Source organism: Brienomyrus brachyistius, unplaced genomic scaffold (assembly GCF_023856365.1).
Source record: "Brienomyrus brachyistius isolate T26 unplaced genomic scaffold, BBRACH_0.4 scaffold57, whole genome shotgun sequence".
Taxonomy (NCBI): Eukaryota; Metazoa; Chordata; class Actinopteri; order Osteoglossiformes; family Mormyridae; genus Brienomyrus; species Brienomyrus brachyistius.
This window is the reverse complement of record NW_026042332.1, coordinates 127,413-143,452: the sequence shown is the minus strand read 5'-3', so window position 1 is coordinate 143,452 and position 16,040 is coordinate 127,413. Positions and strand designations below refer to the sequence as shown.

Sequence of the window (16,040 nt, the reverse complement as noted above, 5' to 3'; positions counted from 1 at the left end):
CAGGGCTCACCGTGTGCGGTAACGGCGGTACTTACACTACACGGCCGGTTCCTTATCAACGTGAGGTACGGCCCTGTCTGTTCAGGGGTCACAGGGCTCGCCGTGTGCGGTAACGGCGGTGCTTACACTACACGCCCGGTTCCTTATCAACGTGAGGTACGGACCTGTCTGCTCAGGGGTCACAGGGCTCACCGTGTGCGGTAACGGCGGTACTTACACTACACGGCCGGTTCCTTATCAACGTGAGGTACGCTCCTGTCTGTTCAGGGGTCACAGAGCTCGCCATGTGCGGTAACGACGGTGCTTACACTACACGCCCGGTTCCTTATCAATGTGAGGTACGTTATTTTATTCCCGTGCCCCCCCCTCCACGCACCCCCATCGACTGTATACATGAGTGAAGCAGGACATGGGACTCAGTGTAAAAGCTATTATATGTAATGACATTCACATAACATATTCATTCATCACGAGGGACGTTTCATCAGGAACATAGTCATTCCTCTGCGACATGAAACATCTCCGGCATTACAAACTCTGCGAATGACGCACGTGCTTCGCGTGAATGTAGTTTTATTATTGCACATGTTAAAACAGCATTTCATATGTGGATCACTTAAAACCTTAAATAACCAGTATATGCACAATTACATGTTATATAAAAAATATACAAAAATACACATACATTCACACAAAACAGTATCTATGTCTACTCATCACATTTACTAGGCCAACTTGTTTTTTTCTTCATAAATAGAACGGAGATGGCAACTTTAATTAAAAATGTAACCATTTGCATTTGTATTGCTGTTTATTCGAGTAGAAATTAATCTTCCTGACTTAAGAAAAATATGCTATTTTATCTCGGTAACGGCATTAGAAAACGCTCTTGAGACGCCCGTGAAACGAACCCAAAGCAAAATACTACTCTGTGTGTAGAGGGTAACATCCCGTTCGAATGAAAGGGCAGCGTTTACTCTAGGTGACATTAGAGATAGTCGCGTGTTTGCATGTTTACTTTGCGCCGCTCGTTAATTAATTTTTAGCTGTTTTTTTTTTTTAAATAAATATTCCATTATATGCTCATATATAATACGATTTAAGGCAATGCACAACATTAAAACGATGGGTGTCAATCACCTGAGAGACGAATTAATACACCCATCAGACAGTCAGCACCAGTGCTAATCCCTACAGCGAACAACCCGCAACAGACATCATGCCTGTCCAATATTCTGGCGAATGTAATTAATCTGAGGAGTACATTCACGATTTCTGTACTGTGTTGTACTACACAACTTATTTACAAAAAATAAATAAATAATAAAAATTCCGGCAAAACCTAATATGAGAAAGAACGAATACTCACCATAAAGTTGCGGTAAGTAATTGACGTTTTATTTAAAATGTCGCAGGGCGCCTGCGTAATTATTAGACATATAAGGAAACAGAACAAAATGTGCCGTCATCTTCTTGCAAAATATTATTATTATTATTATTATTATTATTATTAATAATAATAATAATAATAATAATAATAAATCGTTTTACTTTATAAGCATGGAAAACATTCCGTATTATTACCAGCAGCCCATTTATTTAAAAAACAATAAAACACTCAAAAAATACAGAATCCTCAAATAATACTAATAATAATAATAATAATAATAATAATAATAATAATAATAATAATAATAATAATGTTTTGACTGCTAACACGTTGTTCACATATTATTAAATAATCGTATCCTTGGGGACACGAGTTCAGTATTGGTTAATAATCTAGAGCCATTGGAAAAATCCTGATTTCCAGATGTTGAACATCTTTCCTTTGCTGTGCTTACCCGTCACTTGGAAGCCGATTGGCTTTGAACAAAAGCATCAAATAGTCCAGCCCCTTGATTGATGATTTAATTATCCATACAGTAGATCACTGCATCTAGATGGGGGAAAAAACACATTATTTACATAACCAATCAGTGCGTTTCAAAGGTGGAGCCTGCGCTCGGCACGTGTAAACTGAGATAACTCTACTTTTAGAGTAATTAATAGTGGCAAAATAATAACTTAGAACCACACCCGTTAACTTAATAACACGCCCGTTTGCCAGTAACGGTGGTCAACAATATTTCTCTCAATATTTAACAGTGCACGCGAGGTCACGATGTACATTTTAAATATATTATAAATTAATTTATTTTACATGTTTGTATCTTCCCCTACATGAATTCAATTTTTGATTATTTAGATAAAATAAAATAGATAAGCACTATCCAGCAATTTAGTTAATTAGGCTACCACGGACCCATTACAAGAGTCATACGCGGTCAAATTCTGGTATGGCTATTAAAACACAACGCAGCACAACAAAACACAAGACAAAGCAAAGCAAAAGAAAACAAAACAAAAAAGTAATCATCAAAATGTGAAACAAGAGAAAAGGGAAATACGTCACATTTAGTTTCAGTTTACAAACAGCGCGAAAACATAACCCGTTACAATAAATAAATAAAATAACAAAATCAACAATAAATATAGATAATTAAACAAACAAACGGATAAATAAATAAATGCAAGTAAAGGCAAACGAATAGAGAGGTAGAAGTGGAAACGACGGTGTTACAGTAATTGGAGTGTAATAAAAAATGAAGGTGTTGGTATGAGCGAATGAATAATGAGAGAGACGCGCTGGCAGACGCTCAGACGTAAGTAAGCAGATATTTCGGCGCTCTGGACGCTGAGGGTCACCAGCCGCTGCGGCACGATTTCCGCTCGGTCCCCTTTTGTCGTGACGGCTCTGGAGGCTGGGGCAGGACTGGGGGAGCTCCAACTTCCTCCAAATATTATCCTTGCTTGGATTGCAAGGTAATCCGACTCAGCTCATTTCTCCCGGATCATAAAAAAAGAAGAGAGAGAGAGGAAAAAAAAAAAACTTGATCACGTTTTCCAGAGGATGCTCACGTTTGGTGCGCCTCAATTATCCCTCCCCGTGAAGATAGGTGGCGTGTGATGTAGGGTCTCTCCTCTGTATTACAGAAAAGAAAAAGAAAAAAATGTCATTAGAAGAGGCGTAACACGTCAGTCCGTCCCCAGGTTTGTTTCCTGGAGTGGCTGAAAGAAATCAGTCCTAACCTGCCCAGCAGGAATAACGGTCCTTCTTCCAACTATTTCCAAGGCTTATAATAATCTCGCAAGGATCCTCTTTTCTCGAAATTACTGCTGCTTCGCTCCGGCTTCCTCGAACGAACTATTTTAAAAGCACAAATAATCAGGTAGGTGCGATTTGTTTGCTTTTTCTTCGTTTCGGCGGCGTTTTCGCTGATAAAACGCTTATCTGCTCTCACCATTATTAACAGGCAGTTTTGAGCGCAGTCTTTTTCACTGAAAACTTTGTCCACCTGCGCAGGTAAAAAAATAAAGGTGCGCGTTTGCTCAATCGCAGGAAAAGCCTGTACTGGATCCCACACGCTTTTTTTTTATCCGGCGAGGTTTTTTTATGCAACACGGTTTTTCGAGCAATTTTCCACTTGATTATTTTGGATCCTCAAACTTCACTGAAAAAAACCCATATTTTGGGTTTTAATTTGATAACATGCATTTTAGCCACGCTAATTTCCTTATAATGTTTTAAAATATGATGCTTGATAATGTAGAATAAATTATTTTAACAGTCTTCTTCTGTTACACGAGGTTTATGAGCGTACGTTTTTCGATTATGGTAAATGTGGCGAAAACTGCATTTGCCTTTTATTTTCTAAAATGTACGCATTTTATAGCAACAGTTACTGAGTTTGTTTTTGTTGGTACCTGTTTCACACCATTCCGAGATACGCATCGTTTGTTTGTGTTTTCTTAAGTGTTTCTAAGTGTCGCTTTTCTCTCCACGGTTCCCCTCGCATTGTATCATCACAACAAGCAAATTCACTCGCTACCAGGGGCTCATCTGTAGGCTTTTTTTCTCTCGCATACACTTTAATTACATATTGATCCCTTTATCAAGTGTGTCTTTTACCAAACGGAGTCTTAGCAGTTTTAGTGACCGCACGACGAAACTTTTTTCCGCTTCCCAGTTTAGTCGTGCCTGCGTCTAGCACGCAAATTATTTTATAAGCTCTTTTTAGGCTGATGCTGGTACACATTTGTGAAACCATGTCAAACTGCATTCTTTATACTTACATAATAATTATACTTGATCTTGTCATTTGCAGAATATATTAAAACGACTTAAAGCCGTTATGGCCCCACATAACTTTTTATGGCGAAGCTTAACATTGAAATACCTCGTTTGAATGAATGCAACGCCGTGGTGTCATGACACACACTATGTTGTAGTTTGAAGGGACGGTAAGAATAGAGCTACCTTTGAAATATCAGGGACTGTAAGTCGCCCTTTCAGTTCAACTCGCCGGTTTCCTCATTACACGCTGGATCTCTTTTGAGTCCTTCTTGCTTTGCGGTTGAAGGCTGTGAAGCACAGCTCCGCCATCCCATAAGCAGTCACAATGAATTAATAGTGAATTATATGAGTCATATCGGAGGTGTCGTGTGTCTATCCTTTTCTGCGCTCTTTGCGCACTTTACTGAAGACAGACGCTGTGCGATCTCTGTATTGAGTCCTTTTGCATTGAGGTTAAAGGCTGCCCCCCCATCCCATAAGCAGTCATAGTGAATTATATGAGTCATATCGGAGGTGTAATGCGCCCTCTCCTTTTCTGCGCTCTTTGCGCACTTACTGAAGACAGACGCGCCGCGTCTCTTTTCTTTTTTGCGCTCCTTACAAACTTGTCCAGTCCGAGGGTCCCGGCTCGTCATTAATACCCCTAAATCCTCCGTGCCGGTGCATTTTCAATGGGGATCGCCCACCACACTGTCGCTGTGTTTGGTTGTTAGATATTGCTGCCGATCCGAGGAGCCGAGTCCATGCGAGCCGTCTGCCATCCGATCCCCTCTTATCAATGAAGCAGCAGCAGATCATGGCGGATGGCCCCAGGTGTAAGAGGCGAAAGCAAGCCAACCCGAGGAGGAAAAACGGTAAGAGCCGTGCCATTTTCTCCAGAAAGGGGCTTTGCGAGTCCGTTTAAATGATAGGCGTGCTGTGTTTTCCTGGGGGGGGGGACGTCGTTTTATAGCTCCGGGCTCTGTACTACCCCAGCGTTTAATTATTCCGAAAAATCCAGTGCTTTTTATTGCATTTACATTTTTAATCTGTGTCAACGCATGTTAAAAATAAGTTGGAGGCAGTTTAGGGAGGGCTGTGTGGGAATGTGGGGGGTGTTTGAAACTTTAGCAGATAAATGACGCCTCTGTCCCGTAATCTTAGTCTTCGCGAGGTGAAAACCGTTACACGACTTTGTCTCTGTTTTACTTTAGCTTTGTTTGTTGAACAGAAATTAGATACGTGCGCTTACTGTGATCCTTATTCGTGTACAATTGTGGATTTTTCGCTGTATAGTGATGCCCTGATCACTACATCTGTGCAGCGTATTTTTATTTATTTGACGAATAATTTTCATTCATTCTCATTATTAAATAAGTACGTGTGATGCATATCCAGGCAAGTAATCTATATCGTCAAATCTCATTTACATAGGCATAGAAACACATTGATCCGTGTGCAATATATATATTATTTTCTTTAAACTCGTTTCTTACTGACTCTGAAATTAGTCGGATGACTAATGACTAATTTGAGGGTGGGGATGATTTGTCCTGCTCGGACAGACACACACGAGTTGCTGACAGTAAGGGAGGCACTTCCAGGCCGGCCCGTTTATCTGTATAATAACGGGACCATGCCGCCCATGCGGGCGCTCCGTGCGCGTCCCCGCGTCCCGGAGTCACTGAACCGTACGGGGGAGTGACTGCCGGCCCGTTTTTATACAAGCAGCCTTTCGTGTCTGTTTTTCTTTTGTGCCTCGTTTAAAGCGACACTTTCAGGGACGCAAATGCGCAGTGCAACCTACGCTGTCCATCTGTAGAGCTGTTTCGGTGTGAAATACTACCGATTTCAATACACATTTTCTTTTTTTATAATTGTCAGTAAGATTAAAAACAACAACAAAAAAACCTCTAGGTTTGCATTATAATTATTGTATTTATCTCATGCCCTTATTTGCGATGCGTGAGGACATTAGCAGCCTTGTAGAAACACATTGATTTGCATGCGAAGTGCTTTTCCTGCGCTCGCTTTTAACGGGGCAGATTAAATGCCATATTCCTATTCTTCTTTTATGTCGACTTTCTTTTCTTTATTAAATGCTGGGTATCGATTTGCTAAAATCAATGTCAGCAGTTGAGGGTCTTTTCTGTTAAGAAGTAGCTTGGAGCACGTTGCTGATCTATTGAATAACAAAGGCTTGGACTAAAGTAGCCCTTTTTAAAGTGTGCTGAGCCGAGTTTAAGAGGGCTCTAAAATATAATAAACCAAAATGTAGTCGGTGTTGTCGTGCTTTCTTTTGTTTTAAGTGAAATGCTGAGAGTCAGACGTAGAGAAATGTGAAATACTGTAAATACTGTATAATATATATAAACACCTAGCTGAGATAAAGGATTCTTGTATTTAAACAAGTGCGCGCAAAGTGCAGATTATTATTGCTTGTTAGGTACACTGGCTGCAGAAATACTGCCCGTATTTTCATTAAGGTTTTAATTAAACCCACTAGCATGCATGCGTGTGTATGTGTGTGTGTGTGTGTGTGTATGTGTATTTTTTTTATTTTGCGGTAGGTTGTGTTTTAATTGCACGGCTGAATAAACACGGCGGTCCGTCCAGTTGTTCTTCCCTTTTGCCATGTAACGCAATGCATCCAACAGTTTTTCCTCTGGGAATAGCCTGGATTTATCCGAGCTGAGGGATTTTTTTTCAAGGCTGACTTTGTGTCCTGACCGCTCGTACAAAATACGACAGTGTTTATCGGCCTGATAAAGTAACGCGAAGCGGGAAGCGATATATTTAGACAGAACCCCCCCCAAAAAAGTTAATCGGTTAACTGCTGCTTTTTTCCTGTGGAGTCCAAGCAAACTGTGTTTCGGGCGGCGGAAAATAATAAGAGAAACTAACAATTAACGTACATAACGGTCCAGTGACCAAATGTTTAATCCAGATTGAGATATTAAAGTAAAATCAAATAAATGCATATGTATTTTAATATGAACGCAAGCACCGTCAGTTAGAAAAGCTGATTGTGAGTTTTTCGAGGTAAATCAGGTGGTGAGGCTTGATTCTCTTAGTAACTCTGTTACTCTTTCACTGGAAAAGGAAAAGTACATTTTAACTACGGACACCCAGAACACCGGCCTTTCTGTCAGATCACCGGGGTTGTGTTACATATTCTATTTAAGTCCTATTTATTATGACATTTATTTTACTTCATCAATTGAAAAAACGTATTAGCTTATAAAGGAAAATATAGGTTATTTAATTTCAGTGCAGATGTATGCAAATATGAGTTATTCATAATCTAAGATTTCTTGTGCGATTCTGAGCATGAGGGCAGCCCGTTGACCCCCTTATGGAGGCAGTTAATATTTGATCAGAACAAGCTCTACATTAAGTGCTTTTTATTTTTCCAGACCTATGCATGTTTTATCAATGGCAGTTCATGGGCTCGCCGTCACCCCGCATGGGAGATCATGTCTTCGGCACAGAATTAACGCCGCTGCTCTCTTCTTTGATCGTCTGCTATTCTGATTTTGCCCCGGTGGTTGTTGATGATCCCGACATTGTTGCATGTGTTTTTAGTTCATTTTTATTTATTTTTTGCCCTTGTTCACGGACGGGGTTGGAAGGGGGGTCAGATCGATTGGTACATAGAGCCCCCCCCAGTACGAATCCTTGCCTTCTGCAGGACCTGAAGGAGAACACGTACTTCCAGCCAGCAGCCCCCACACCTGTATCTTTACAGCGCATGTGTTGTGTGTTACACTTGGCTGCATGGGGTCTTGTCTGCGTATTTGTCAGGACAGAAGCCAGAGATCGGCTTTACTGTTCAAACCTTATACTTGCAAGCAGTGGCATAGAAGTGGGTGTGATATTGAGTGGACACAACTTAATAATATAAAGGGAAAGATGTATTTATTGGGGAGTGAATGAAGCCAAATTAAATATTGGGGGGTACATCTCCCTCCCTGATCCTCCTGGTTCCTGCGCCTCTGCTTTTAAGCTGATTATTCAACCCGGAATGGGGATTCCTTTTGAAAAATGATTGGTTTTTTTATTTTTATTTTTGCGGTATTTAAGGGTACAGTGTCGCAGAATCCATTGAAACGTTTTTCTGAATTACGTTAAAAGATGCCCTCCTCACGCCGCCCTGTTTGGTCGCTCTCGTCTTCCGTCACCCGGCTTTCGTAACTGTCGGAAGGTCACGGCAACTTCAGCTTCATCGAGCCCCCCACCCACCCACCCCCCCCCCATTTCTGGAATGCCGAAATTTCACACAGAGCCCTCGTTTTTATGGCATTAGCAGATTTTGTCTTCTGTTTGATACGCTTTTTGCTGCAGTTAAAGTTTTTCCTTTTAAGATTTCCTGTTACACAAAGAGCTATTCGCTTTCAATCAACACAAAGCCATTTAATTATAGATTTTCCCACTAGAATATATTGATTACATAATATAAAGTAAAAGAGAGAGAGAATGAGAGAGGGAGGGAGAGAGGGATGGATGGAGAGTTAGCTGTTTCGTTCTGGGTGGGGGGGGGGGTAGTACAATGCTGGGGTTGTGATTGTAAAAGCCCTGAATTCATCCTACAGGTATCTCAGCGGCTTCCCCATTCTCCTGCTTCGGCCTGCCTTTCAGCTGCTAACAATGGCAGGTTTCTTCCAGTCTAAACATTTTGTCCATCTCTATTATTCATTTGCTTTTAAGGTGCATTCGCTCCCCTGCAGGGAGAAAAGACCCCCCCCTTCCTACTCCTACCCTCCTCTCTTTTTTCCTCTCTGCAAATTCAGCCTCCCAAGGTGGACAGCACTCCGAGGCCTGACGGTTCTGGGCCGGGGGTGGGGGGGCGGGCAAGCGGCCGTGGATGACGGTGAGCGGTGTGCGGCCGGCCGGCCATGGTGTATACCACGGCATGATCGCACACCTTTCCGTGGGCCGGTCCCTGTAGCTGGGGAGATGGTGACGCTCTGCTGTGTTTGGAGAAGGATTATTTGGTTTAAGCAACTGAAATAATTAGTGCTGGTGTCACGGGCCGGCGAGGGGTAATCTCTGCCGAACAGCGCCTCCACCGCCGCCGCGGCCCCCACGCTCCCCACGCTCTCGCCTTCAGCCCAGGCGCTCAGCGGCTGTGATGCAAACTCCATCCGATTAATCTCCGGCTTCCTGCTTGTGATGATAATGTTTTTATTAGGTCCATAAAGGGGTTCGGCGGCCAGCCTGCCAGATTGCCTCTCCCTGAACCCCCCCCACGCTGCATATACGTCTTCCGGCATGTCCCTCCCCCCCCCCCTTTAAAATTCCTGCTCACTTGATGTTTATTTCTTAGCATGTCGACGTGACTCGCACACCTTAGGATAGAGGCAATTACGGGTAATTTTCCTCTCTGTCACAGCGAGCATGACGTCTACGGCTGTCACATGAGGGATGCTTTTTTACCAGATTGAGTTCAGTGTGAGTCTCTGAACAGAATTACTTCCTGGGCGCCTTTCTCAGGTCATGACCCATCCAGGTAGAGGCATGTATTTGGAGCCAGTAATCCAGAACTTCTCTTTGCTGATTTAATATGAATTAGTTTCAGCATTTCTGGTAAATATTTTTCACCCAACTGTGTGTTCCTCTAAGATAATGAGTGTTGTGATTTTGCTTTTATATATATATATATATATATATATATATATATATATATATATATATATATATATATATGTATGTGTGTGTGTGTGTGTGTGTGTATTTTTCTTGTCTTCTGATTTGTTAATTTGGCTGTGTATGTGGTTGCTGACTGTTCGGGCCTGATGCTGACGGCGTGTTTCTTGCAACGCCAAACCATGAAACGGTCGCATTTCCCAGCACAGCTCGCCGCAGCTCATCGCAGTTAGGGCCCTACTCGATCCCTTGCCCGGCTCTAGCGGCGCCGTCCAGATTCTAAAAGTCGGTTGTCAGCGGGCCGAACTGGACGCCACGAGCCCATCGGTGCCGATCCGCTGATCTCCGAGCTTCGGGACGACCTCTCGCACGGCCATCATTTCGTTGGCAAAGCAAAGGTAGTGTGCAGATCGCGAAATACCCTGCGCTTCCTGCCCCACCAGACACGCATTGGGAGCTAATTTTTGTAAATTGTGGGAGTTGTTTTTTTTTCCCTCCATTTTCCCCACTTTTTTTTTTTTTGTTTTATTTTTCTCTGCATCGCCTGGCCTGTGAAGATATTTTTGCCTCACGGGGAGAACACACACAGTACGGGCACCGTCAGCAGAAGCCCGGCGTGGCGGCCCGGTCTCCGGGATGCCTTAGGTATGATTTCACTTTCGCTCACATCACCGCTGACCTGAGTGCCTTTCATATCTGATCCGCCGCTCTCCCCCAGTAAACATCCCCCGGAGGCAGAACAAAGACAGGGCTCTTCTTTCTTAATCACAATTCAGCCCTTTCAGCGCCGGCAGGCCGCATTAGCATTCAGCATCAGAAAAGGGCCGAGATGAAAAGGGGAGAGCAAGGGAGGAGAGAAGAGGAGTAAAAGAAGAATAAGGAGGGAGGGTGCGAGAAGGGGTGGGCAGCGAGCAAAATAACTTAGGTGTTTGTGGCTGTTTGCTGAGCGTCCCCTGGTTACAGGCCTTATATAGCTGTCGGTGCCGTGGGGCGCGGCCCTCCTGACTGGCAGATAGTGTTACGAGGTGGCATGTCACTACTATTCATGGGCGCTTGCTCACGCGAAACTCTCGACAGCATAGTCTCTGCTCTGCGAGGGATCGCGTCCTCCGCGGGGCCCTAATCGCACAGGACAGGTGTGTCCAAACTGCCTGCATTGTTTCTGTTTTTTTTTGTTTGTTTTGTTTGTTTTCAATTTTGAGTTTGTTATTTGTTTTGCTATGGGAGAAAAAAAATGTGGGACTTGATGCTCTCACCTCTGAAGACGATGATGACAAAGACAAAAAATAAACAAAACAATAATAATGATAATAGTTGTCGTCGTTGTTCTCACTCCATGTAAGAAAGTCCTCCCCCCGCCGTTTCCTAATGGCCGGCGGTATCAGTCGAGCCGCCTGCCGAATGTCCCGTGACCTTTTTGTCTGATTCGGCTTGCAGCCGCACACTCTCGCTGACTTTCACACTTGAGTCTTTTTCGTCTTTCTCCACGTCTGGCTTTTTTCGACCGCATCCTGTAGCCTCTGAAAGTTTTTTTTTCTTTATTTCCCTGCGATCCGGATTAAACGCGACAGAGTTCCGACGGCAGGCTAAATCCTGTTCTTATCGATTTATAGGCAGACGTCTTCATTGTGTACGTTCTTTCAGTCCGTCTGAAATCCCATATGCAAATCCGCCTGCAGCCCTAAAGCCGGTCCTGCTACAACTTTAAATGCATCATGTGATATGAACCCCCCCCCCCCCCACACACACACACACCTCCCCAGCTCCATCACAGCCCCTCCGAACTTTTTGTTAAGAAAAAGGATTATCTGCACACCTTCCCCCCCCCCCCCCCAAGCTGTGTGGGATTTACACAGATTTACTTCGGCAAACACCTTTGGACACTGGGCAAAGTCGGGTTTGTTTGCAGAAGGGGCCTTTTGTTCCTGGGGGGTGGTTGGGGGAATGGTTTACGAGGCGGCCATGATATTAACCCACCCCAGCGAGGCTGGTTAACTCTTTGCACACACAGTCTCTTATTGGCTCCTCCTCCAGCGTTCGTCTCGCCTCGGTGCTGCGTGGGTAGGAGAGGGGCAGCTGGTGCTGGCCGTACGCGTTCGCCAGGGGGATAACACAGCAGGCCGCAGACTGGGCCGAGGGGCACACCGTGACCCTGCCCTTTATGTGTCGGCACCCCAGACTGGGCATCACATTCCTCATGGGTTCTCACTGCCCAACGTCACGGCCGACTGAGGCCACCTCGCGATCCGCAGCCCCCAATCCCGACTGAACCGTCCTGGAAGTGCAGGTAGCAGAGCTGAGGCTGGTTGGAGGTTTTCCCACTTTTGTTATGCCGTGTTTCGTCTTGTCCGCATTTGACTTTACCTGGACATCGGCATTGGTTTCTGAGTCACTGGAAGCTTGACTCAGCCCCCACCCGCCCCCGGATGTGGACGCATCTTTGCTGTCAGTGGAGTGGGGGACCTGTGTGCATGTTGTCAGGAGTCCCAGTTGCTCTGGCTCTTGGAGTGTGAACGAACGAACAAACGAACGAACGAACGAACGAGGTGACGGCATTGGAGGCGTGGCTGCCGCTCTGCCTGTCAGACCTTGTGACACAGCCGTGTCTAACCCCTCCCTGCCCTCTGACTTCCTTTCCTGTTCTTTCTGAAAAAGCCACTGGCCGCCGAAATGTCTGCGGATTGTTCCTGATCCTGTACAAAATATTGACCAATTGGCTTTTACTGCTCTAACTTTCTCCATCATTCGAGAAAATTTAGCCTGCGTGAATTTTCAGAATTACCCGGTTGTTCGTCTGTCTTATCAGTGTCGATGGGTTTGAGCAGTGAGCGTTTTTGTCTTTCGTTTTTATTCTCTATATCGTAGCAAGGTGAGAGGAGTGCATCGCGATGGCAGATATCAGCGCTACTTTTTGGTAGATATAACAAGACAGACGACGCACGTGACATGAGGGAAATTCGCCACGAACCTCTGTTGACAAAAGGGGACATAATTGGCTGCTTTTTAAAAGTTTGCTTCCATCACGGAAAGTTGCGTCTGTGGGCTCGGCCCGTGGCACACGGCATCAGCGTGTGAGGGGTTAAGCCTTAGGAACAAGCAGGGAGACCCGTAAGTCACATGAGTGCACTACTGAATATGCATTTAAAAACAAATGGATTTAAATTCACAAAAACTTTAGAGGTGATGAGCCAGTGGTTTATTCAACAAAAGCAAAATCACATCTCATTTGATAGAGAAGATACACACACAGACACACATAGACACACACACACACACATGCACAGACCTAGAGACACACACAGACTCACACACACACTGACCTGTATATACACACACACCCACACACGTGGCCTGCTTTGATGTACGTTTGATCACCAAAGACCACCACTGGCAAGGTCAGGGACACCGAAGAATCGATGTCGAGCACTGACATCCAGAACAGCTGGCAGCTTTCGACGGCTTGCGTGGGGAGTACCTCCCTGCCACTGTCACCATCGTCACTGTCTCATACCAGAACTTGTTTTTATTAGTTCATTGTGTTGTTTGCTAGCTGGGACTGTTTCCCGTGGGGCGTGGAATCGGAGTCGTCGTGTTACCATCAGGCTGACATGTCATCGACGGGCCTTGAACTGCACTCGGCCGGGTGCCGATTGCCTGAAAATCCCGACCCTCTCTAGCAGGGGCTGCATGGAATCTGGTTGCTTCTGCGGCTCCTGTTGTACGCAGTGCCGGCACGATCCGTGCAGGGGCCTGTCGGGCCTCGTCAGGAGTCAGGGGGCGACTCCCGTGCTAATTGGAGCTGACTGAGGATGAGGGAGGGTGTCACGGGGAATGTCAGACGGACGCCTGCTCGGAAACCATTGGTGGAATCGCGGTGACGTGCCGTTTGCACTCCCCAGTATCAGAGCCGCCATCGTAACCCCCGACTGTCCCCTAACTCCGCGAGGGTTTGGGGACGTCGCTCTGCTGCCTTTCTCAAACTCAGGATCTGCTGCCTTCTCTCGCTCCTTGGTTCTGGCTCGTCTCCGTGTCCCCGGGATCTCCCATTATTACCGTTTCCATGTTTTAGTGGGTTGCACTCATAATTAGTTACAGCGGCACTCGTTTTGAGACAGGCGGAAAGGAGAATTCCTCCGTAATTAAAGTAATGAAATATTCATTTCTGCTACCTTTTCAGCGCCTCACAAATGAGACAGCCATCGTTACTGTCTGCATTGTGATGGCAGCTCGGCACGTCTGCAATTAGTACCTCGTCTGACAGTAACATTTTCGCCTTCGTCTTTAACCTCGCTGTCTGTGGCCCCTCCCTCTGACGCAGAGGTTACCTTATCCTCACGGTGCAAAATCGACCTGACGTGACGCCCACCCCCCTGGAGGTGTCTGCCGTCAGATCAGCCCAGTCAGGCTTCAAGTCGAAATTGGCAGCCGGGGGGGGGGAGGGACACAGGCAGCGAGCTGACAGCGGCAGGCCATAAGGGCCACACAGGGCCCTACGGCGGGCAGTTGGGTCAGAGGGATAATGGTTGCAGAGTTAGCAGGACAGTCCAGATCAGACCAGATCAGCTCCAGATCAGACACGCTCAGTGTCTCCTGGACAATGCTGGTCTGTACGGATGTATAATTCAAACTCTATTTTAACTAGACACCAAAAAGGAGCCTGTATCCGAACGGGAGGCGGCATCAGACCAGCTCTAGGCGGTGCTTCTCTTCGGATGGTGCTCCTCTCAGAGTGGTGCTCCTCTCCGGTGGCTGGGCCTCTACGGGCCTGAGTGTGAGCAGTTTGGCTGTGTGACCCCTGCTGGATGCATTCACACCTCCGGTGCTGTTATAACTTGTTACGGATTTTCTAATTACAGTAACATATGTTTCCTGGAGTTCGGTGCATGCCTGCTATTTTGGTCAGCAGACGGTTCCAGCTGGACCCGTGTGTGGGACAGAGCAGTGCCCCCCCCCCCCCCCCACGCATGCACAGGCCCCTCACACAGGAGCCCCACATGCGGGAGCCTCACACGTGGGAACCCCACACACAGGGGCCCTCACACGCAGGTGCCCGACACGCAGGGGCCCGACCCACAGGAGCCTCACACACAGGAGCCTCACACGTGGGAACCCGACACACGGGACCCTCACACGCAGGTGCCCGACACGCGGGAGCCTCACACACAGGAGCCTCACACACAGGAGCCTCACACGTGGGAACCCGACACACGGGACCCTCACACTTGGGAACCCGACACACGGGAACCTCACACTTGGGAGCCTGACACACGGGAACCTCACACGTGGGAACCCGACACATGGGACCCTCACACGCAGGTGCACATCTTAAGCTGTGGCCCCTCGACACCCCTGGGGCCATGATGACAGCCATTTTTACCCCCCACAAACACTCAACCCAGACAACTCAAGTTCAGGAGCGTCTGAGATATTTATAATCGGGGGCCTGTGGTGTTATGATACCAGAAGGAAGAGGGGCGGTGGCTATTTATAGGGTGTACATTACTCGTCTGTTTAGGGGATGGGGGGGCAGGTTGCGACGCTGCCCCCCCTCAGGCCCATCAGGATGAGGCTCCCAGAGTCATCTTCCAAAGCAGCGGTATTTTTACGAGCCTTTAAAGATTATGACTTTGCACTCCTAGTAGGAGACTGCGATTCCATGAGCTGAAATAAAGCACAAGAGTCGTCCAAAGGGTCAGCGACTTTGATTTTCTTAAAAGGTTTAGCCAGCACACGCCACAGCTGGGCTGGACTCGCTGCAGTCAGTGTGGTCAGACGTACTCGCTGTCGGCACGGCGGCTTGACAGAAATCAGCCGAGCAACATATGTGTGCATCAAGTTGAATATGACGCAAGGATGATGGCCGAAATGTAAGGTTGGTGTGCTAACAAACATGAGGTATTCAAGGGCACCGTTGGCTGCTTTTGCACTGGTTCGAGCTATCCTGCTCGCGGCCTGTGGCGGGGTCACTAACACGAGGTCCCTCTCAAACGGCGCAGCGCTTTTTAAAGCGAGCGTCGGAACTTCAGAGCCCCCATTTTCGACGGGACGCGGCGCAGATGCTCAGAAACGGCCCTGCATTTTATGGGGAGTCCTGCGTCACGTCAACATGGTGTGTTTATGTATTTGTTTAGACCCGAAACTGCCGTGTTCGTTCGTCGGCAAGGCAGAAGAAAAAATCTGAAGAATCACATGGTTGTTGTGCAAATGGAACTTATTAAATTCATATATAAAACCAATT

General features: G+C 46.2%; 1 protein-coding gene and 1 long non-coding RNA gene across 2 annotated transcripts in view; one reads left to right on the top strand and one right to left on the bottom strand.

Annotated features, from left to right (window-relative positions):
* Positions 1-556: 556 nt before the first annotated feature.
* LOC125724505 (uncharacterized) lies at positions 557-4,892 on the bottom strand. The gene is made up of 2 exons (XR_007387203.1): positions 4,361-4,892; positions 557-3,025 (listed from the first exon to the last, which is right to left on the bottom strand). It is a non-coding gene; the product is annotated as an uncharacterized LOC125724505 (long non-coding RNA).
* Positions 4,893-4,955: 63 nt separating this feature from the next.
* LOC125724504 (zinc finger E-box-binding homeobox 2-like) overlaps positions 4,956-16,040 on the top strand; it is a 59,537-nt gene continuing 48,452 nt past the window's right edge. The window contains 1 exon segment of the mRNA XM_049001231.1: positions 4,956-5,031. Coding sequence (XP_048857188.1) covers positions 4,956-5,031 — 76 coding nt within the window.